General features: G+C 40.0%; 2 protein-coding genes across 9 annotated transcripts in view; one reads left to right on the top strand and one right to left on the bottom strand.

Annotated features, from left to right (window-relative positions):
* The window catches only part of agbl4 (AGBL carboxypeptidase 4), a 200,931-nt gene extending 187,203 nt beyond the window's left edge, over nucleotides 1–13,728 (bottom strand). Inside the window, exons 1-3 of the mRNA XM_008335869.3 lie at nucleotides 13,550–13,728; nucleotides 12,612–12,734; nucleotides 320–444 (exon numbers count right to left, since the gene is read on the bottom strand). Of these exons, the coding sequence (XP_008334091.1) occupies nucleotides 320–444; nucleotides 12,612–12,734; nucleotides 13,550–13,595 (294 nt within the window). The 5' untranslated portion in view covers nucleotides 13,596–13,728. The remainder of the gene's footprint in view (nucleotides 1–319; nucleotides 445–12,611; nucleotides 12,735–13,549) is intronic.
* A 3,476-nt stretch (nucleotides 13,729–17,204) lies between these two features.
* Nucleotides 17,205–24,463, top strand: part of elavl4 (ELAV like neuron-specific RNA binding protein 4) — a 71,269-nt gene continuing 64,010 nt past the window's right edge. For 4 of the 8 annotated variants that reach the window (XM_017030772.2, XM_017030762.2, XM_017030765.2 and 1 more), the window contains exons 1-2: nucleotides 17,205–18,151; nucleotides 18,811–18,951. In XM_017030772.2, coding sequence (XP_016886261.1) covers nucleotides 18,104–18,151; nucleotides 18,811–18,951 — 189 coding nt within the window. In that variant the 5' untranslated portion in view covers nucleotides 17,205–18,103. The remainder of the gene's footprint in view (nucleotides 18,152–18,810; nucleotides 18,952–24,463) is intronic. The other 4 variants (XM_017030769.2, XM_008335752.3, XM_008335815.3 and 1 more) reach the window with 4 other exon arrangements.

The following is a 24,463-nucleotide window of genomic DNA, read 5'->3' as shown; positions in this document are numbered from 1 at the left end:
AGTCTATTAGCCTTAAACAGGGCCAATTACAATTAGCTATTGAAAACACCAAATGAACTCTGACCCTGGCTGAAAAGTTACACAATAATAACACAATAAACCCATCGACATATTATAGTTTGATGGTTGGTGATAAAAGGGTAAAGAATTAAATTAGTAATAACAAGAAAAAAAAACAATACATCTTGAGACCAGTACAAATCTCCTGGTGTTTCCCACAGAGGAAAAACTGTATAATTTTAGCAGCCTGAGACTAAAGTCTTTGTGTGTGTGAGTGTATGATTAATGTAGGAACAATAGAAAACCCCGGTGAGCTGACCTGTGTTTCACGGACGTTCTCCACTGTGAAGTTGAACCACACTCTGAAGCGTGGGTTGCAGGTGTCGGGTCTAATGAAGAGGTCAAACTCAAACTCACTGATGTAGTCAACACGGCCAAGGTTCCCTGCAGGGATGAGAAGACATGATGCATTAGTGTTTTATATATATATAAAGTACAGAAGAAGTGCACGTGCAAGACAAGCGAAATGACGTAAAGCTGAGAAAGGTAGCTCATTGGAGAGGAAATGTAATCTAAATAATTGCCAATTTTTTCAATTATTGGTAACCTGTCTACCACTAGTGAACACAGAAAGAGAAGAAGACCAAGAAACACAGCTATTCTATCCATCCATAACTGACACACAATACACTTGGATCCAGATGATCAGTGGAAGTATAATTAATCCAGCGGGGACTATTTCCTCACTTCGAATTCTCAAAGCTGTCTATAAGATGATTGCATATTTGATGATTGCATGACATGCATTCTAAATATAGGCTTCTTCCTCATATTTGGACACACATAGAAAGTAAAGGGAAAAGTGAAATCAAAGTGAGTTTGGCTCCCTTGTTGAAGAGGCACAGAGGAGCAATGTGACATCCGCCTCAGCCCACAGATAAATCCAGAAGATGCTGTCACCCTAAGAGCTAAACTAAGACGTTGTATGGGACGAACAGGTGTTCTGATGGTAAACTTGTGAGCAAACCTAGGAGACCACGAGACTCAAAGGCTCCCAGAACTCTTCATCAGGGTGCCATTGGCCACCTGGAGTCAGGTAGTGCAGCCCAATGACACACATAAACACACACACACACACACAAAACAAATGGCTGATTATGGACAGATGGGCTAACTACCACACTGTCAACGTGAATCCCAGTCCTTCTGCTATCGGACAGAGCTAATCTATTTTTCAGAGTACACACAAGTACACACACACAAGGCTCTTCTAGCCAAAGTTGACCAATCTTTACAGTTTTAAAGTAGTAAAGGTTAAATATATTTTTGATCAAATTGACACCTCCAATGATACAAACACAGTGATAAACATCAAGCCAATAAAAAAGTTATAATAGGATGTACTATTAATTGTTTGATTCAGGAAGTGTACAAACCCTTTGTCTAAATGTACAATAGCTGTTTTTTTAACCCTTTGTCTAAATGTACAATAGCTGCTTTTATATATATATATAAGAATACTTCACAGCAAATTTGATCTCACATCCCATCATTTATTTAGCCGTGAGAACAACAAAGGACAAGGTATTTTACAAGGACCTCTTATTACTACGAAAAGGAGGATTGATGATTTCACAGAGTTACCGTGCCTTTCTCGTTTGACTACAGGGTTTGACTAATACCGCAGAGGCAAACCAACCATTCTCAATTGTTTACAGCAGATAAAAGCAGAACCAGACAGAGGATTGAACCAGAACCAGCTGCTGCTACCATGCACAAACAAAAAGAGACGCAGCACCTGTCGTTAACATCCTGCTTGTATCATTATTGCTATCATCTCTCTGACCAGCAGCATCACTAGTCACAAAGCTGGTACTGCTGGCTCTTCTATCTGGTACACTGAAAAAGGTTTTCAGTAATGAAAGCAGGGCCAATACTGTGAATGCTGTAATTATTTTCTCAGGGTCATTACATGTTCTGAGATTTAAACAGCTCTGAACCCATTTTAAGAAGTCAATAGAGTGATTTAAAATTTCCTTCTGTGAAAACATTATTTATTTATTTACTTTATGATCAAACAGAAGGATTTTTTTGTGCATGTGCTGTCTGGAAATGTAGTAATTGTATTAAATGGTATGTGGTTTTAATTGTTTAATTTAGTTAACATATACATATATAGTATTGAAGTAAAAATGTGTTTTCTAAAATGTCAATTCATAAATTTAAACATTAAATTAAATAGTATTATAACTAAATGTAATCAAACATAAATTTAAACATTAAATTAAATAGTTTCATAACTAAATGATGTACATAAATTAATTTATATAAATTAATAACGTTGAATTCATTGTTAATAGTTGTAAATATTACCTCAAAGTCCTGGTATATGTGTCAAGGATTTATAAGATTGTACATGACGTATTATAAACATGGTCTCTTCATTAAAAAGATTTATATTTTGTCTCCTGCCTGTTATGGTTTAGTATGGTAGGAAGCAGGCAGGACAGCAGGTTCATTTACAGTGTGCAAAACTCACTTGGTCACAGGGACAAAGCATAAACAGTGAGGCATTGGTCTTCTCCACGAACATGCATTTCTCCAAGACATGGACTCGAACAGCAAACAAACATAACGGTACCTGAACTGACTCACAGGACCAGACTTGACCAGCACAAACAGGACAACGATCCCACCAGGTCAGAGTGAGGGAGAGGTGTATACACCCAGGGCACCAGGTGACACCAGTGAGACTAACGACACAAGTGGATATGATCACACTAACTCCACCAGGCAGACAGACAGGAAGGGGAAACACACAGCCCTAACAGCGATGATCCACAGAGTGATTGTAGTCTAGTGCAACAAAACTACGTATATCAGTGGCTCTTTATACGTATTTACACTTTAGAGAGAATGTGTCAAACTCAAGACCCACGGGCAGGATGTGGTCCACCAAGTCATTTAGTGTGGCCGTGTGAGCTTAAAAAGTGTAAAATGTTCCTTATAATAACATCTATAACAATGTTCTACTCAGTGTGTGTTCAACGACAGGCCGCATCACCTCAATTTCCCTAAAACCTGACTCATATGGTTATTTTCTGATTTTTATCATTTACTTGACAAGTTTGAAAGTTTGACATATATTTTCTTAACCTGATAAATTGAAAAGTTCTTCAAAACTTAAATATATGAATCTATTGCAGAAACATTTATTAATATGCTATGAAGTAGTGGCATCTACCCAGTCTTCCAGTTACAACCAGCCCCTTCGAGGGGGGACCGTTTTGCTGATGTGGCCCCCGGTGAAAAATGAGTTTGACACCCCTGCATTAGAGCATCTCCACACTGAGCTCTATCTCTGGCCTTGAAAGTTTGTCTTGAAAAGCTCTTCACCGAAAAACAAAACAGCATAAAACACAAACCACCATCAAGCTGCTGTAAACAAAAGTGCCAGTTAAATTGGTATGAAACCTGCATCATTACACAGACCCATAGGCAAGTAATTCATGTGCAAACACTAGTTGAACAAGTGGACACTCAGTCAATCTCTGTGTGTATGCATATGTGTGTGTGTGAGAGAGAAAGAGAGAGCATGAGAAGGCTGAGGAAGCAGAAGAACCTGGCTAATGTAATCCCATTACGAAGGTACAAGAGGGAGCAGTCACAGTCCTCAGCCCACACAAAGGGTTTCTCTGCAGCCTGTAGCTATCCACTGGATGGATGGTTGGTGCCATGCACATGGATCATCCAACAGCAGCAGCAGGCCTGTCTGCCTCTGGCCTGAGGTGAAACTCACTCTCACAGCCAACCATTAGAATGCTAATAGGCGGTTGTTTCAATTGAAACCGGCTGTGGTTACAGTGCTTCTAACACAGAGGATGTGTGGGCTGTCATCGCCCTCAGTCTTGCATACTGTATCTGCACACACAAATTCAACAATTACATTTGACTAAATGTAAACTGTACCTTTGCATATTAACATTTGTGCCCTTGAGCAACTCCTGTGTCTATATCCTGGACAAACGGCTGCAAAATGCTCACCAAAGCAAAAAAACAAAATAAAAACTTTATTTAGATTCAAATGACATAATTTGAAAAGTTCAATTTATAAACTCAAATCCAACTTTGTCAAAACAAACCTGTGAGCCAAAGATAATTTGATCAATATTTCAGCAGGGCATAAGCAAAGCCACAAATGTGTTTAAATATTAGACTGGAGATTAAAGGAGCTCTGCACTGCTGAGGGACACCAGCTAGACATCTTTCAGAAGTTATTCTTTACTGTGTTTCATTTCATTATTGGAAAAAACATCAGTTCTCCCCCTTGGCCTTCCTACATTGTAAGGAAGATTCTTGGACCCAGAAGAGAGGGACTGATAAAGATAGAATTGATTTCAGCCAACAGCAGCCGCCACGGTGAAGGGGTCTGAGTTTAGACCTGCAGCTACACATCTGTTTAGAGAGCCTCTCTCCCTCTCTCTCTCTCTCTCTCTCTCCCTCTCCCTCTCTCTCTCCTCTCATCTAAAGGCAAGTTGTCATTGAGGAAACATCAATCTCCTGCCCTGCGAGTTCCTAAACCTGCCTCCTCTCCCGATGCCTTATCACTTCATCTGTTGGCAAGATTAAAGAGGTCACCTCCAAGTTTCCCCATTCTTACCTTTACGGGTGAACTAAACTGCAATCGCTCTTTTTTCATAATAAATTATAAATAAAGGATTGGGGGCGGGGGGGTTGTGTGTTTTTTTTTTTTTCAAAATCCCATGCAAACACATCTATTGGGTTTTGAAGGGAAAAAGGAAATTTAATTCAACCCTCCTGACGTTTGCCTGTGAATGAACAAAACACTTCATTCTGTGGTAGCACTAAGAGCTGCGAAACAATGAATGTGATGTTTTTTAAGGTTTAGATATAAATAGGAATAATGGCATTTGTATTCCCCAACTTGTATACAAGTTGGGGAATACTAATGCTAGTATAACAATGATTTACAGCAATTGTTCAAAACCATTTCTGCACTCCATATGTGAAATATAGTACGCAAGAATCAGCATTTTCTAAAAATAATCAAAGATGGTGTACAACAGTGGCTACATAATAAAGCTCATGATCATTTAGCACTGTGCTAAATCAGCAGCTGTGCTTAGCTTTTGGATTGTACATGTGTCAGTGCAGTGTAATAGTAACACAAATGGTCACCTGGTGGAGCTGGAACAGAGTTATTATAATAAAATCAAAACAGCTCCAGATTTTGGCAAATTTTAAAACCTCTATTTTTTGGCACTTAAGGAGTACGCAGACGCCCCAGAAACACAAATATATGTACAAACAACCTGACAAAGTCAATTTAGCATAAAATGATTTAGCATTTAAATATCTGCCTCACGCTGTACTGGGAACATGTTCTTCATGTTCCACAAAAAACAAACATCATTTGAATTTAAAAATCCTCTCTGATGTCCAACACAGTCACACACAGTAAGGCTGTGTGTAGACAGTATGTTATAAGAAAGACAATCTTAATATTAAACTAATTCATACAAACAGCAGATAACAGAGAGGGACAATAAGAGGAAAAAAACCTTCTTATTATTAGCTCTACTCTCCAGTGAGCTCTTCGTTTCAATGTAGATGAAGAAAGCTGGGCCTGAGGACAGCAGCCAGATATACTGGCAGCCTGCACATATCTGATGATGTACAAGCCTGCCCACACTTTCTAAAGAGAACACATTTTCCAGCTAGCCTTTTATAATTGTGTTTTTTCCCTCCAAAAGGCCCTGGAGCCAGACTGCTGAAGCAGTTGCAGCAGTAATGGGTCATAGTGATGCATTCATACAAGGACAGGCTTAATTGTATTATCAATCTCATCCAGGCAGTGCCTCAGCCCCACAGCTCTGGACATGCTTCTGTCAGACAGTCTGCATTAGTATCGGGGAATGAACCGGAAGGAATTGCAATCTAAACTTTTGTCTTTTTCTCAGGCTTTAAATGTTACTTTAGTCGACCAGGTGGTTTATCAGACTCTGGGAACTGCAACACTTTAGCCCCCCGTCGCCCTTTTTCTTTCAGTGCATGCTGGTTGATGGTCACACATGTCTGCTCCTATCAAAAGATACCTTGAACCAAGCTAATTATGTGGTGGAGGCCAGATCACGTCTTTGTTGTTCTGTCTTGTTTTATGAGCTCCGTTCTACATACTATCACTATCTTCATTTCTTAGTGTGTGCCTCCTATTTCCTCCCTTCTTTCCTTGTATCTCTGCGGCAGCTGGTGGAGAAGGAGATAAAAGTGCAGAGAACTAAGAAGTCCTTTAAAGCCAAAGGCAAAGAGAAGGTCAACAGGCGTGCTTAAGAGGGTTGTTATCATCCTAGTAGTATGTTATCAGAGAGGCTGCAGTAGTCTTTATTTACAATTATTGTTCCCTCTGGGTGCACACTTCAACGCCTGGGGCTGATTGCTATGTAATGAGTTCAGGAACACCGGGAGTCAATGCAAGAAAAAGAAAAGAAACAAGAGAGACAAGAAAAATCACTAGCCAATAACCAATAGGTCAGAAAAAGGAATTTAAGTAAAAAAAAAACAGGAGAGAAGCAGCCATGGAAATAAAAAAAAGTTGAAAAAAAAAACAGATGGAAGTATTACTTGAACCAGGGAGTACAGTTTTTGTTCCAACTTTTATATAATACAATTTTAAACAGCAATATACCACAAATTGGTATGAAGTTTTTAAACAACACTCTTTATCCACTAAGGCAGTAAATGGCTCTTGTCCTGGCTTCAGTCGTAGTTCTTTTATAGAACAGGCACTACTAAAACACAAAACACTTGATTTTTTTTATCTCTATTGCCCACAATGTCCCTATAATTTACTTTAGTAGCACTGATGTTGCTGTATTTATTTGGTTGACCAGTCTAGTACCTCATGCACTAATTGAATTGGTCAATATTTGATGGACTAAAAGGTGAGGTGAGGCTGCAAGAGTGGTTCTAGAGCTTGTGCAGACATAAATGTCCCCTGAATCCATCAGGGAGTTTTGGTCAGATGTTTTGAGATCACCGGGCGTCCCTCATTGTGGAACTGTTTTTCAATCTCCTAAATTACACTACAGTACTGCTTTTGAAACTGCAAAATAAGCTTTTTTTGAGAGAGTCAGGAAAAAAAATGAAAGGTTCTTCTTGGTGCTCAGTGTACAGAAATATTTTTCTCACAGTATGAGCAAATTAAAAACATGTGTATCAGCTGTATATGAGTGCAACGACAGGTAGATGGACAGTGAAATTGTTGAATGTATTTGTGTGCCATTGTGTCCATGAGTTAAAATACTTAAAAGCTTACGGGCTGATTCATTTCACAAATGAATTAATTTGACTAAGGCATGGATGTTGACAGCACAGTGATTTACAAGAATATACTTACATGCAAATACAATTTGCTAAATTAACATAGTATAATCACTGAGATAGAATGGATTGAGGGAGTCTGAAGACCAAATATTATTAACAATTTCCATCGTGCCCAAGAACCATTCGTTTGATTTAAAATAACTATTACCAAAATCACTTGTTTTGTGTACAGTTGTTTTAGTGGGTATCATATTTTAGTTGTCTTTTTAACTTTCTCTACACTAACTACTTTAACTACTAACCATGTAGTTAATTTATACCAACAATCTATTACAAATATTTAAATTACAATAGACTGGCATCATGGGTCTAATAATTACAATCAATACTGTTTGTTCAACAAACCAAGGGCACAGCCACACAGGTTGACTGATACAAGTCCAGTGTTGAGATGAAGTTAAGATCACAGCGTCTGCCTTACATGAATTTCAACAATGTTTACTCTGCACTATAGAGGTCAGACCTCAAACTCAAATGTATGAGTTTGAGGTCATCAAAATTCTGCTCATGTCACATTTTCAGTCGTCACTGTTTGAGTGTTTGTGTGTGTGTAAATGTAGATGAATTTGTGTTATCAAACAATTCCTGGCACATCAGTAAAGCTAATCGCTGAGAGTGGTTTTCTACATAAATCAGAAAAGTAAACAGCCAGAATGTTTCCTTTGAATATATACAGTCAATTCAGGGACAATATTACATCACAGATTTTAAAACTGGGTTCACGGAGTTTGAAATGCAAAAACCCAATAACAGTAATTCTCACTTATGAGAGATTTTTTAACACAATGGCAGATGTAGAAATAATCTATAGTTGTGTTTCTGGCAGAGAAGATTCTGAAGTCTCCAACTTTTGTTGTGTTTTTGTACCAACACTTTCTTTGCTGACATTTTCATGTGATAATGCTGTTTGGATCCAATATTTATAGGTCAAATTAAAAACATTACCACAGTGATTCCTTTGCGGGCCTAGGGTTATCTGGATACACTGAGGGGTGGAGGTGTCACAGCATGTCAAATCCATTTCAAACAGAGCTTGAAACTCAACATTTGTTGTCTTAAATTTCCCAAGTAACGTTGAAGTCGTCTGAGTCTGTGAATGCCATTTATGGATGATTTAACCGAACATAAAGTCATGTGACGTGATTCTCAGATTGATCATCTGTACGTATTTGTTTTGAAACAAACAAATGGTAAAAAAAAACCTAAACATGATAAAAATGACCCAATAACAACATAAATCTGAGGAGATGGTCATACACTCAGCCCCTAAACAAGTCAAATTCATCTCCATTCTCAGCAGCCGACTTAAAAGAAAGAGGGAGGGAAGAAAACTGCTTAGAGGGAAAACTGGAGAGGCCATTTAGTGATTTAAGCACTGAAGCCTTACCATTGCCAAGGACATGTAAGAGAGACAGAAAGACTGGGAGTGCCTCTTAATACATCAGATGTCAGACGTGCTCACTCCCACTCCAATGAATAGATCTTATTTGGAAACTATACAGGAGGCTACCGGCAATCCAGGCTAACTCAGCCAACTAAAGTATCAAATAAAAAATCAGAAATAGAGTCGCAGAACAGCTGGGACCTGAAGACATAGATGTTGATTAATGCTGACTAATTAATTACAGGACAGCAAAAACCAGTAACACTAATGCATTCACAACAGGCAGGTAGGTGGCAGTAGTGTGACTAAAGTTCATTTATCAGTGGCAAAGAAGAAACAGTGGCTGTATAGTACAGTACAGCGCAGTGATGGAAGACCAACCAGTGTTGTTTGGCTAACCCCCAATGTTAGCTTTGAACACAGCATTGTAGGAACAAAAAGAACTAAAACAAAAACAGATGCTTAACAATGTTCTTTTTTAAAAAGTCCATCCTTAATCATGTGTTTTTACCAGGTTTTGTTCGCAAAACAGAGTTACTGCGAGATGTTACTGTATTTTATTGTAGTTTGGAAATGAAAGGAAAATACTACATCTGGAGTCTGACAAATTAATAATTTACATTATAAAATTGTTGTTGATAGGGTAAATAATTTAGTCTTAAGTGTAAAATCATAAATCAACATAAGATTTGTTGTGTTCACTGAAGCAACAAAGAAAACGGCTGATTAGCTGAAACAACAAACCTGGGAAAAATGGTTAAAAGTAATTAATAACTTGACTGAATTCAACTGTTGGTTAAAACAGATTCTATTTCCAACACAAAGAATGTAATTCTCAATAGAAGTGGAATAAAGTGCCAACAGACTGCCCTGAATGTCAGTATACGTAGTTAGCAAATAACAATAGAAGTCCAGTGTCCAACATTTGAGAGACGTTGTCCACCTGGGTCACAGGGACAGCTGCACAGGTTCATATCTTCCCTGCGCCTGTCACACAAGTTGGATTGTATTGAGTGAATTGATTGTTAAGCCAGATGAGTCTATGAGTTGTGCCTATCAATGGACCCAATTAAACACTTGTCACCCCCGGTGAATTTCTTTGACCATGCAAGTCATTGTTGGCGAACAGCAGTCGGATTAATCAATGAGTTCTTAATTACCCCTGCTGCACAGTCCAGAGGTGCAGTAAAACAATGTGTGTGCACTGTCGCTGTCATCCTTTGTCGAGGCAGATTGCACTTTAGTCAGCAACATTGTCAAAACGTCTCACACACACACGCCCACACACACACAAACAAACAAAATGAGTGTGATAAAGTGAAGTAAGCACAATGAAAACACATGCAAATGGGTTTCAGTGTTTCAGCTACGCTAAAAACATACAGCAGTAAATACAATCTATAGCAGTAAAGTTTAACCTTTACATTTGATTAAATGGGACTTAAATCCCAGGGGCAAAAAGTCAATAAAAAAAAGACCAGTGTGACCATACCCTGTCAGTAATATTAGAAATGATCATTATTGTTTCATTCCCAATCAAACACCATCAGAGGAAAAAAATAACCTGAAGAAAACAGAGTTTTATCTCCTTAAGAGAAGGACGAGTAAATTACATTTAAATGTTATCATTTATGAATACTTTTGTGAATAACAAAGACATTCAATATTACGCTTCTATAAAACTGACCTTTATTTTGTGTGAAATCATCTGCATCAGCCTGATGACTACTGCAGACAAACACAAAATCATATCCAGGGTAGTGCACACAAACTGGCAATCCCACTTCCCACGTTCCCCTGCAGGGTGCACACTTCATGCCAGTTTATGAATAGGAATAATGGCACATGAACAGTGATGAGAAAAGTGATATTATGACGGTTTGTTCTTTATTTTTCACTCCCCACATGTAACGGTTAGACGGCAGGATTCGACCCCGTAATGTTCTCCCAGAGCTACACCCTCGCCCCCTGCTGGGAGGTGGTTGTCAAGTTAATATGCCTTAAAACACATGCTGTTGCAAGCCTTTGTTTGTTGGGTACATGGAGCAGCAAGATCCCATTGATCTGTGGGGCTGTACTCCTACTATAATATATATGCAATACATATTACCAATCAATATTAACAATTATATTAGAATCCTACTGGTTTACATTATTTACACAGGCCTCAACATCAAAACATGAAACAAAAGTAGTTTTTAGTTTTAGAAAGGAAACAAAAAACACCATCCAATCAATCTGACATTATGTGACAAATATCAATTCATCCCTCATTCTAACTTTAGTAGAGCAGTTACTGGAAAAAGATTAATATCAATTCCATGAATCATTCAGTAGATGTATCCGGAGCCAAAGACACAGGCATGTTAGTTGATCTCATGGTATGACCTTAGCACTCATTAATCAATGCCTGAGATCCTCTTGCTATCATCTGAGGCAAAAGAAAATAAATAATATCCAACTTCATTTAAAAAAGATCATTGTCCCACTGATATCGACTCAGCCCACTTTAAATAACCAGTTTTAGTCCTGTGTTTTATAGTTCTATTCTTCCCTTCACTGAACAACAGTTTCTCTGTGCTCTGTGTATCCAGTTTCCTATGTATTCATTCCTCAGATGTTGCTTATTTTTTACAGCATGCTATTTTATGAATATCCACTCTTGATTTGGAAATAACTGATCTTATTTAAAGCTTCGTAATTTGACATAGTCTTATGAAAACTTTTCTATGAATATGCAGCATCTCAATGGCTTCTGGTCAGCACATCGTCATCAGATTATAGTCCATGATTCTCTCTGTCAAACCTATGAACCTCTAAAAAGACATAGTTCTTTGCAAATGCATGTAAATACAACTTCTTTTAGGGGTCATTGAGAATGACCCATACACCTTGGACGTTTGGAAGGGAATATGTTAGAGATAAATATTTAAATAGGATCAACCTTTTGGATTTTACATTAGTAATAGACATATATTTTATATTGGAGATGGAATAGCTAACATGATAATGTTTATTCCCTTTAACACTGGCCCTGATTATTGTATTATTGTGTTATTTTGTCTAGCACTGTCACAATAAATATGTTAATCACATTTATACATTTGTGAGGATTGATCTGGTCGAAATGTTTGCCACATTTTAATGCATGAATGGAAGTCTGGGCGCCGTATATCATCTAATTCCACCATCTATCCACGTATCATTGCTCTGATACACAGTTGATAGCCATGTTGTTATTTGTACACACTGTGGGGAGGTTTTCGTTTCACAAAGCACATGGTTTTTAAACCTCTTACCTTTTAACCTTTTAACCCATCACCACAGTGAACAGGGAGCAGTGTGTGGGGACGGTGTCATGCTCAGAGCACCTCAGTGGCTACTTGGCAGCTGGTGGACTCAAACCTGAAACCTTCCAGACCTAAATCCCTTAAACACAAAGTCACCAGTGCCCAGGTCACCTCTGTCAAGTAAGGACTAAAGTTCACTAACTCTAAAAAACGACATTTTGAGTCTTATTTTGAGTAAATACTAATAATTATATTATATAGATTATTAACAAATGAAAACAAAATATCTACCTGCTGTTATTACTTTCAGCAATATACAAAAATACATTGTATTTAGTAATGGTGATTTCCTTGGACTTTATAATAATGGTTGAATAATAAATCACATTTAATCATGACTAATCCACAGTCCTAGCTTTTTATCTCATTATATTTCTATCTGTTTTTGATGCTGTTTATGTGCTTAATGTCAAACCTAAATGTACAGTTGTTGTTGTTCATGTGTGCTGTTCTTCTCAGACCTCACTACTCACCACTCTCAAAGCAGGCGTCAAAGATTAGATGACCTTTTCGCTGAGGTCCGGAGTAACCTGGTGGGCTCACCATCAGCTTGTTGACATTCCCCACCAAGACGTCTTCTCCTCCTGTTTCTCCTCCTGAAAAACAAGTGTAGTTTTCCATTAAATGCATTCTTAATAATAAATATTTTCCTTTATAAACTTGATTTTCAGTGATGCAGCTTCAATTAGAGTCTCAGTTAGAGAGAAACTCAAACATGAAAAGCTATTACAAATGTAAAATAGATAATAATAATCTATGATTTATTTTTTATCTTTTTAGGAATTTTAAGATTTTAAGCTGTTGTCGAATTCCATGTGCATACCTGTGTATTTATTCCTTGCTCTATTAGTTTATCAAGTTAGATTAATTCTTTAAATTCATTTTTCTATTTATGTTTTCAACAAAAACACAGAGTTAGTTAAAGGATGAAGTATTTTTAGAGATTCACAGTGCAGATTGAGCAGTGTGATATTGAAAGGATATTAGGGATGAAGTACAACATTGTAACAGACAACGTCAGTCCATAGCTCACAGTACTAGGGGAGCTAAAGGTAACAGTGCTAATCAGCAGCAGCAGCTTCTACACCTGTTCTGGACTTACTACTGCTCGAAACTACTGTTTAAAAAAGTGTGCAAAGATGTCAGTGGGAAAACCATATCAATATATTATACTATCTGCCTCTAGAAGGTTAGGTACGGGGGCGCTTGTCCACAAAAACCCAGTTAGACCACTCTTGTTTACATCTACTACCTGCTAGCTACACGGTTAGCACAGTGCACTGCAGCGTCCAAAACGGCACCAGTCAGCACCAAACGCACACCTATTATCGGGCAGGTCACAAGATAACACCCACCTGCCATTGCCGGTAGTAAATCAAGAAAAGAGCAGGTTTAAATAAGATGTACACACCAGTGTCGACGTCTCTGACGGTGCTCCCCTCCATCTTCCTCTCCATTCCGTCACAGACGCTCTCTGTGCGTTACCGGGGCAACGGAGGAGGAAGAGGAAGAGGGGCGCTGTCGCGTCGTCGGTAGCGGTTAAAAGCACCCGTTAGATTTGAAATCGTTATATAACACTTAGTTATAAACACGGTTTTACTCGGTCCAGATAATTTGCTTTTATAGTATTATGTTAATCACTCAATCATTTTTTTATTTCCGTTTTAAAAAAGTACTGTAACTGGAAGAATTACAATCCATCCATATATATATGCGTATATTTAAATGTTCTAATTTCTAAAACTAAAAAATCTCTGTGTGGTGATGCTCAATAATGTTTATTTTTCAAACACATAATCTGCAGGCAGCAGCAAAAAAATAAATAAAAATCATTTGGTCTGCAATCACTATATTGTTCACACCTCAGCTATATCCAGGTATATAGAAGTCAATCAGTACTGACAGCAGCCACAGAGCCTGAATTAGAATTAGACAATAGGAGCATAAATGCCATCAAGGCCAATCAAGCCTGGTCCTACACACCTTTCCTGTTACAAAGGCTTCACCTGATTAAATGTATTAAATGAGCAGTTTTGCAATTCCTGGAACAAAACGCACTGCTCATTTCCCTGATGTGCCTGTGGTGACAGGACCGAACAAGGGAACCAAAGTAAAGGGCAACATTTCCTCTGACTGTGTGGGATCTGTGTTTGATATTCAGCATCAACAATCAGAAGCAAAGACATGCCATCCCTGCTATTATTGTATTTGACTTATCTGTATATTTTTACTGTTGTTTTGGTGCTGTACTGCTGCTGGAGCCTTAATTTCCCAAAGGGAACTCCCGAGGGATAATTAAAGCTCTATCTACTGTATCTATCCATCCATCCATCCATCCATCCATCCATCCATCCATCCGTCTATCTATACTTTCTGTAAAGGCTGATATATTGACCTTTTATGTAAAAAAGTAACCTGCAGTTCTTGTCCCTCTTTAAATCTACTGCTAAGACCATTTTATTTTATATTGCATATATTCATGTTTTTTCACTTTTTTCACTGTTCTGTGATTTGTCATTACTTTAACACTACACCAGTAAAAAGGTCGACAATGATTGAAATGAATGAGGAATGCATCAGACACAATAACCGTCCCCCTTGTTGTTGTTGTTGTTGTTTTTTTTGTTTTTGTTTTTTGCCCTTCACAAAGAGGATAGAAAAGTGGACGAGTCACCTTACACACTGCATATAACTTAATTTGATTGGCCAGTGCTCAGAGTTAGTCATTTCATCCTTCACAATTCAAACTCACAATTTCCTCCAATTACACGTGATGAGACTGTGATGTGTTTACACGTACAGTAGTTCCCTTCATTTTAACAGTGGACGATGATGGTGTTGCAATCTTTCTTCTCTGTGGCCTCCACGTCTTCTCGTTTCCATTTTCATGTTTGATGAATAAAAATAGCAGCACTTTCAACAATAACCCCTCTCTGGTGCTGTCTGAGTAACTCTATATGTGCACGCAGTACTGTATATTTCTTGTTATGATGTTCGCAAAGTGCAGCTATGATTTAATGAACTCGTCCATCATGCGAAAAATAGACTAACATGAAAGAGAAGGAAAACTTCTCACCACGGCGTCTCCGTTTTTAATTATCTCTCACGAGAGAGTGTTTTTACATGTTTCTCAAAACATTGTTTTTGACCTCTAATGATTTGTGCAGTTTGAAGGGCCCTGACATGTAGACATACCTGTCATCAGTAAATACAGATTACCCAGATGCTATAAGAGAGTGTGGCTATTTCAGGCATGGGTTGGGGATGACTGGAGAACACGCAACAGCGCTACAATATCAGAGAGCCCTCTGGGAAACAGCAGCTCTGGCAGAGCAAAAACATTTTTTTTCAAGCTTTGCTTTTCATTATTTCAGAAAGCTGCTCTTTTTTTCCCCCTCAACTGTAAAATGATCAAATAGCTCAGCGCTTGTGGCTCAGTATGACAAGTAAGAGAGGAAAAGTGACACAAAGATTTTTCGTTTAGGTTCCCAGCCTGGAGCTTGATGTGTGTGTATCTGTGAGTGTGTATCTGGCCAAACAAAACTCCATTATATTTGTTCTCCAGGAAGCTTAATCAGCTAAGGAGGTGCAGACATTAGGTCTTTCATTATTGAAGGGAGGGAGTCATGGAGGAATAATAAAGAAAAAAAACACACAGCAGAAGTGGCAGAGATTTAGAAACGGGGTGGAGTGGGAGGGCGGGGTTGGTGGGGTTGGCGGTGGATGCAAAGAGCAGCTGGCAGGACACAGAGAATCACTATGGTGACAGCAATCAGCCTGCTCCTGGGAGTGAGGCCAGGTCAGGGAGGAAGGCTTGAGAGGCAGCTGACGGAGAAACCAGCCATCACTCTGCATGATTCCACCGACTCCACCGCCCCCCACCCCTGACAACTCTTCCTCAGCGCTCGTCCCCTCAGACTACAGCCCTAACAGAACAGACATGTGGCCAACAGTCCTTTTTATTTCCTGAGGAGGAAACAATTAAATGGAACTGAAGCCAAGTGAGAAAAACAGTGTCATAACACAGATATGCTGTTGGCAATACCTTCACATATTCTCTCACTGACTGAAATAAATGTGCTAATTAAAAAAAAAGAAAACAACAACAACAACGTCCACAGTCTTCTCTGCTATATTCCTGGTGCGTCTACACTTCTCTCTGTTCCAGACATAAACATCTGTTAAAACCTGCTCTGCTTTGTATTTCTCTGTTCACCCTTTTTATTGATTTATCATAACCAGCTTCTCTTTGTGTCTGTCACTTTATCTCCCCCAACTCTCTCTCTTCCTCTCTGGACATTTTCCACCTAAACAGATGGTCCAGTGTCAATAGGCTGCTATTAACTGGCCACTCTGCCCGCTCTGATCCAAGATGACAAAAAGCACATCCAGAGCACTGACAAAACACACTCTCCGTGGCTGAGGCAGCCACAAGAAGGATGCCACGAAAATGTGCATTTACAAATGGTAATAAAAAAAAAAAAATCTATCCACATCTATGAGTTTCTTTAACAAACTCCCATTTAATGGAAATCTGGACTTAATCACATTCAGCTTAAAGCAGATACAGGAAAAGTTGAGTCATTGAATGAAAATAACTGTCAAATAAGTTTAAAAAAAAGCGTTAGTCATAATTTTGGCTCCTAATTTCGAGGTTTTTTGGGTGACTGTGTTTGTTTGCTCCGTTGTTGGGATCTCCTGCCTCGCCTGTGACCAGCTGCTTCGTCATCTCTGCACCACACCCTGCTGAGGAGAAGGACATCTGCCTGACCTTGATGCTCACATCAGCCCAGCCCTCACTTCTTTCATCCGCTTTCTGTTTCCACTCCGTTTTTGTGTCGTGCTAATTCTCTTGCGTCGCCACACATTTCTTTAGTCATCGCCGTCACTGATCGACATACACGGGGTTGTTTTTCTACACTTTTTTTCCCGTCTCTAATCTTTGGTGGTCCAGTTCTACATCAACAATGTCCTATTTTGGTTGGTCAGAACTGATCAATTAAACCTAGCATCATATTTAATGGAACAAGGGATGTGAGCTTAAAAAAGAAACAAAAAAACATCAAGGATTTCTACTCTTAAAAACACATAAAAGGATGAAGAAGAAATACTACAGGATAGGTGTGGCTCTGAGAGGAGAGGATGTAGCAGAGAGGGTGTCATTGTAGGAACAGTCTTCCCACCTTGTGGTAGCACAGTGAACTGTAGCTGCATCAGTGGCTAAGCAATGGAGGGAAAGCGTGAGCGAGAGAATGGGGGTGAAGGGAGAATGATGCAGATGGTTGGAGGGAGGGAGAGAGAGAGAGAGAGAGAGAGAGAGCAAAGACGAGAGCAACAGGGAGTGATACAGCATGAGAGAGAGAGAGAGAGAGAGAGAGAGAGAGCGAGCAAAAGGGAGGGGAGTTTAAACTGACTGCTATGTTTTGGGACAGGCTGATCTGCTACCAAGCAGTGTGAGGATCGGAGCGTATTGTGTGAGCTAGTGTGCCGTGGACAGATAAGGGAGCCAACCAGCCCATCAGCTTGATACGCCAACAGCCTGACTGCCTGTTTTAATGTGCTGACTCTTGGGAGATTTAAGAGAAGAAAAAAAAACAAGAAAAAAAAAAAAGAAAAAACAGCATTTTGACTCTGACTGTGCGGACATCGTGGGCACAAACTCCACCACCACCACCACCACCACCACCACTTCTCCTCTAAAGCCAGCAGAAAGTGCATCAGCAGACAGGAGACAGCCAAAAAAGGACTGAAAAACCACAACTCCAAAATCAGAAAATTAAAGAGGATTTTTTTCTACCCTCCGTGCTTTTTAATTGATTTTCATTTATTCTTTTTTTTTTTTTTCTACTGTGAACCTGGGACTGACTCCCAGTAGTAGGCAGAAAAGCGGGGGAGAGAGAGCTAAAGAACTGAAGAAAACCTGAAAACAAAAGGACTGGCCGAGAAAAGTAAACTGAATCTGAACATGTTTGAAATAAGCCGAACACTGAACGCCGCGTTGTTGAGCAATGAGGTAAAGACACTTGGATTTACATCTTCCTTCACACCTTACCTTCTGTATATGTGTCTGCTGCCAACCATTCTGTCATGTGTGTGAGTGTGTGTCCATGCGTGTGCGTGTCTCTACACTCCTCTGTGCTCATACAGCCAGAAGGCGTGCAGGCGGTGATTGATAACTGCTGCTGTTCATTCTAAGTATCTCCAGCATGATGTATCAGTGCACACAAACTGCCACGCTTCTCACCGTCATCTTGGCTCCTCATAATTACTGGAGAGGTAGTGTTTTGACTTTATAACCAAACTAGTAGCCACTAGAATCCATCTAATGTCGATGACTGGGGTGGGTGGAAACTGCTCACCCTGGACTTCAATGTATGTGTCACTTCATGTGCACATACAGTGTGTGTGTGTGTGTGTGTGTGTCAGTGTACGGGCGTACGTTCACACATGCATCAGTGTGGGAGCAAAGTGTTTTGTAATCCCCCTCTACCTCCTCTGTCTTCATGTCCCCCCTCTCTCCATCCTTCACCGTCCCCACTGTCCTTCCTGCTGTTATCTGTTTTCCTTCCCCTCTCTCTCACGCCTCACCCTCCCTGTTTCTTCTTTCCTCTCCTTTCGCCTTTCCCCACATCCTCCTGTGCCTGTGTATGAGTGTGTGTGTTCTGTGAGCAGCATCTCAAGATGATGGCGAGGTACGGGCAGCTCTCGGGACTGGCAGCCAGTGGCGTGGGCTCCGTCCCTGAGGCACACTCGCCGCTATTTCCCAGGGATCTGCTGTCATCGCCAGCCCAGATGGGCTACAGGTCACCTTTGGTAAGAGGATAGACGGAGCAATAATTTATCATCTCTTTCATACAGTAAGCAGAGGCGAGCTGAGCAAGAAGAAACACACAGGGAAGAAAAAAAAAAGGCAGAGTGGCAGGGTTATGTTTTGAAAAAGGAGAAGAGCAGACACAGAGAAAAATCTGTTGTGGGATTCTCGCGTTTCCCCGATGGCTAGTATTAATAAATATTTACATTGGTATATTTGTTCAATTACCGACGCCTACTCGGTCTTTAACCTCTGCCAGTCAAACTGTTGTCAGGGGAATTTGAGGCTTTTTGCGTGTCGGCGTGTGTTTATGCGTGTCTGTATTTCTGTGCAGTCATGCATACAGACGGGATTTTCAAACGTCTTTTTATGACTTCTCTTGGCAGAATCAATATTTGCATATATTATGCTAGTTTTTCAGAAGCTGTCAGACCTCTAACCTGTACAGTTTAAATAAATATCCAACTAATTTACCAGGACTAAAGCGAGTGAGGAGATAGATTTAAAAAAATGGTTTGATCATCTCACACTTCATGTCGACACCTGACAAGTGCAGTGCAGAGAGATGAAACGTTTTGCACCGCCGTTAACATCGCTTTGACATTCAGACAGAAAAAGGTTACTTTAAAAGCAGGAAGAAATGTTAGAGAGAAGAAGTGGGCGTGAGAACCCTCCCCCCCCACCTCCAAACATTTAGGTACGAGAATTGGAAAGAAATCCCTGACTCGTCACGTTAAAATGAGACGAAGCTGTGGGTGTCTAATCCACAGTGAGGTCTTCATCGGTTCAGCTTCTCCTTAAACTGGCTCACATCCACAGCCCTTCCCGCTGCTGCCTGTACCCGGGGGGTTCCGTCAAGTGTCTGCAAACGCTCAGTGAGGATGAGCCGCTGAAATACATCAGTCAGTGAGTTCAGCTGCAAAAAAACAAATCTATTTTTCCAGTTTAAATTCACGACACAAGTTCAAAGACGTCTTAATATGCAGCACGCAGAATGTCCCACACACACTGTCCATTCTCACTGAAGCTGCTGAATCATGTCTATGATTTCTAACTAACTAGTTTATTAATACATTCAAATCCAGCTTCAAACGAAATCACATTTAAAATAAAATAGTACAGCCCTCAAGTCATTACCAGTAACTGTACATGTTACATTTCCAGTAACGCGGCTGATCTGTGCTGCTGCTGATGAGGCGTGCTCCTCTGTGGCAGAGGTGTGTGTTCACGTGTGTATGTATGTGTTTGTGCCTGGACGAGTGAGCTGGCTCACTTGTGCGTGTGTGTGTGTGTGTGTGTGTAAGAAGTGTGCGTGCACATGATTACCCTGGTTAAAAAAGAGCATCGTTATAGTGATTAATGGCGCCTTCATTAAGCACAGCAAGATCATTTGCATACATTAGACAAATGTGCTGGGAGATTATGGTGGCTTTGCTGTGTAAAAGGCTCAAAAGCAGCGTCACATATTTGTGCACCTCTACAGTGCTGCAGCACGGTGAGGTTTAAAAAGGAAATCAAAGAAAATAAATCGTAATTTTTAAACCACTATTTATCCAGATTTGTATTATTTTCCTGTTTAATCACAACCAGCGACACAAACTGCACAACCGATTCAAATTTGAGTTCAGATTAATTAATACATTTTGAATTCTCCCTGAAGCAAAGTTTCTATTACTTCTGGAATAATCCTGTATTTACATGGCAGTTGATGTCAGTGTTTTGTTTCCGTGTGTTAAAATGTGCATCACCGTATGAGGAATGAATGGACTGCGTCTGAATTCAGCCTGCAGTGGGTGAATTCAACCGGATATGGCTGTGTTTAAACGTGCACGTCTGCACCGTGGTTTTATGGCATTAGGACGACTGCGTTAACTCACTTTAGATAACGCTGACAAAATTACAAGAACACGTGAGCAAACACAGAATTGTAAATTATTCTTCATTTCACTCCCAGAGATCTAATTTTCAAAAGCGCACGTCTAAAAATCTGCAGTGCGCCGTGCTTCAGAGCTGAATGTTGTTAATTTGTGGAAGGCTCCACTGATTACTCACTGCAGGCGGCTCCGGTTCTTTATGTGACACCAGGCTTTGTTTGACAACTCCAATCTTTTCACTTTCAACATGAAAAAAAAGGAAGAAAAAAAAACCGGAGAAGGCAGCATTTCAGGCCTGACTGGCAAATGTGCGCAGCTACAACATATTAGCATAAAAGTGAGAGGGGTCATCTCTATTTTATAACAATGATTAGCTTCTTCCATCTGCCGCTCAGTGCACTTCCCTCTTTCCTTGATTGCGGTGTTCTCTATATCAAGGAAATTACTTCATTTCTGCTCTACAACCCGGCTGTCAGTGAGGCACCAGCAGGTGCAGCAGACTGAATGACGCCAGGAAGGGAAATAATGCAGAAATAAAAAAAACCCAAAAGTTTAGAAACGAAGAAAAACAATGAAGACTGATGAGCAGAACAGAACTCTTGTGGCTGTCATTTTATAAACATTAGTATTAATACCATGTTATAATAATGACATTAATAAAACAATACACAATGATTGAATTCAGGATGATCACTAACATTGGATTAAGGGATTTAAAATAACTATTATATAATGCAATAAGATTTTATAGAAGAGTTAGGTTTTTGTTATTTTTTTATGCCACATGTAGCTTAGCTGTTACTGTTACAGGGAATAATTAGCAGATAATGTATGAAAGCATCATGGATCCCATTTGATCATGTGGACAATGTGTGTTTGTATGTTTGTGTGTATATGTATGTGTGTGTGTGTGTGTGTGTACACACAGCATGTCGTATCTGCGCTTGATATTAGCACATGTGGCGTGTCACCTACGGGCAACACAGAGAAACTGAGAGACGTTGTAGTAACGGAGGGGCGCCTGGAGGATTCAGATTTGTTGGACGACTGTGAGTGTGTGTGCGTTTGGGTGTGTGTGTATGTGTGTGTATGTGTGTGTGTGAGAGCGTGTGTTGGCCACCAGTGCTGCAGGGAGGGCCTGGTGATCAGCAGCTGAGTCTGTGTCCTCCTGGGAGCAATCACTGCAGAATACAGTTGCAAGTGTGTGTGTGTGTGTGTGTGTGCGCGCCCATACACACTCACACACTCACACAAACACACACACACCCAGAGCTAAAGTGAGTGTCTTTCTTGCCTCCCTGTCAGGCGTCTTTTTGTGAACGCAGGGCGCTGGTGTTTCCTCTCACACTGCCGTGTTCTTGACCACCGTCGGCTGTTCATACCACGAACGCTTCAGTCAGGATATACAGAGAGGGAAGAAAGGCGAATGTGATGCTTAGACAAAAGAGAATTCCCACCACAGCGTGCTGCCCACGCCCAGACAAATGTCACCTCTCTGTGAGCCGGTGCTCTGACCTGGAGGTAATGAGCGTCAGTTCTACCTCCATACGCTGAAGGGGCCTCATCACCAACAGCTGTAACACGCCACTGGTGGCAAATCCAGGAATAATTGCTGTGTAATAATTATGGATGTGGGCGAAGGGCACAACCCATAATCTGACTGTAAACAAAAGTGTCACCCCGCCACCAACACACTCAACAGGAGGATTTAAACCTCCGTTTCCCCCCACGCTGATTGAGGAGTCTTATTTCACTTGTTCCCAGTCTCCCCACCACACTTGAGTGTTTAACATAAAAGACCTTTATTGGGCAATTAAAAAAAACAATATCAGTAATCAACAAGGAATTATAGAAACAAAACAAAACAAAAATGTATTCTTTAGTGTGAAATCGACTGGAGCATAAGTCGTTCTCATACTGAATGTAACGTATTAGAGGGAACATTAGGCTTTAACCCTGAGCCACGTATGTCCTGTTTATTCATTGGAATAACATTAGAACGTCACCTCCCACTGATCAGTTTTCTTCCTTCCACATTTGAATGAATTGCCCAACGCTGCTTTCGTGCTTTGAGAAAGAAATTAATTTCAGTGACAAATTTGTATAACAACACAAATGCACTTGTTTTTATTTGATCATAACAGATAATAATGATGTAACGATGACACGGATGAGACCAGACACAGAGGGTAAACGTCGTTCTGTCTTTGGCGTCATACATTTTAAGTAATGCCATACAATTACTTACATGTATGGAAAATGATGATGAATTAATTAGGGTTCACGTCTACTGAATTAATGAATGAAATTTCAATTAAAAGCTCTCTTTCTGACCCGTGTCTTAGTCTGTGAGGATAAATATTGTATCATCAAGGACAAGTATTCATAGTGGAAACAGAAAACTGCAATGTCATCTCTAACCTAAATAAATCTCATTTTGTGTGTGACGGCATACGAACCAGACCATATGTGGCAGTCATTTTAGGAACGGTGATGTGAGAAAATGTGCCTTACACTTGACAGCTCCGAGCCTGTTGAAGCTGAGCTGACAAACGCTGACAACACTTGACTGATTGTCTGCGTCTGGGATTCTGGCATGTTGATGAACAACACTATTTTTTTTTTCCCACTCAGAACTGATACTCTTAAACTCAGTGCTTTCCTATTGATTCACTAATTGCCATCGGTGGAGGCAAAAGATTCTGCTGTCACCATGAATAAATGATGTATGGTTAACTGGTACATTAGTGCTGATGGGTGACCATTAAAGGAACAGTAGCCGCTGCGTCCACTCAGATGTTCCTCACTAAGCCGCGAGGAGGCCTGTGCAGGAGCAGCGTTTCATAGATTTATTATTGAACCCATCAGCTGTAAATGCTTCATAAAAGGGAAGCTTAAATGGATGAATCATATTTTTTATAATCTCTGCTACATTTTTACCCTGATTAAATCCTATTATTAGTGACTTTTCAGCCGGCATCAGTTTACAGTCGTTCACGGTGTAGATTCTGCTCAGACATAATACGTTTATATAAAGCCAGCTCGGGAGCAGGCATGCAGTGATGTTTGAATGTGACTTACTCCAGAGGGAGACATGCTATCATGTAAAGAAGTAGTACAGATACAGTACAATATATCACCAAGATTAATCACAATCACAAGAAGTAAAAAAGTGTGTTCAACAAGTTTCTTCAAGTTTCCTCATTGAAGAGGTGACATGAACGTCAATGGAAAGGTCCAGAAGCTGAACTCATCATGGACCTCTGAGCTAGACTTTGTCAGGACCATAAACTTAAAAAAATTAAAATAGAAAGCACCAGTGTGGTTTGTAATAAATGACATGTGCTGTAGTCTGAAGCTTCGACAGCCTCTGTGTTCATGTTAATGTTACTGAGTTAAAAAAAATAGAACAACCTTTTTTTTCACTCCAATCAGCTAAATGTTTCATAAACACAGACTCGGTGAGGCATGTCTGCAGGCACGGAGGCATTTACACTAAAGGTTTTCTTGTTGTGAATTGCCCACTTGCTTTTCTTCAAGCATGATAAAGGGCAGTTAAGCATGAAGTGACATTTAGAGAGCTGGATTTGTGTAGCGTGGTCATGTTCTGGTCCACCATGCCGGAGGCCTGCCCTGTGTC

Source organism: Cynoglossus semilaevis, chromosome 2 (genome assembly GCF_000523025.1).
Source record: "Cynoglossus semilaevis isolate Cse_v1.0 chromosome 2, Cse_v1.0, whole genome shotgun sequence".
Lineage (NCBI taxonomy): Eukaryota > Metazoa > Chordata > Actinopteri > Pleuronectiformes > Cynoglossidae > Cynoglossus > Cynoglossus semilaevis.
The sequence above is the reverse complement of the archived record's forward strand: the minus strand, read 5'-3'. Positions and strand labels throughout refer to the sequence as shown.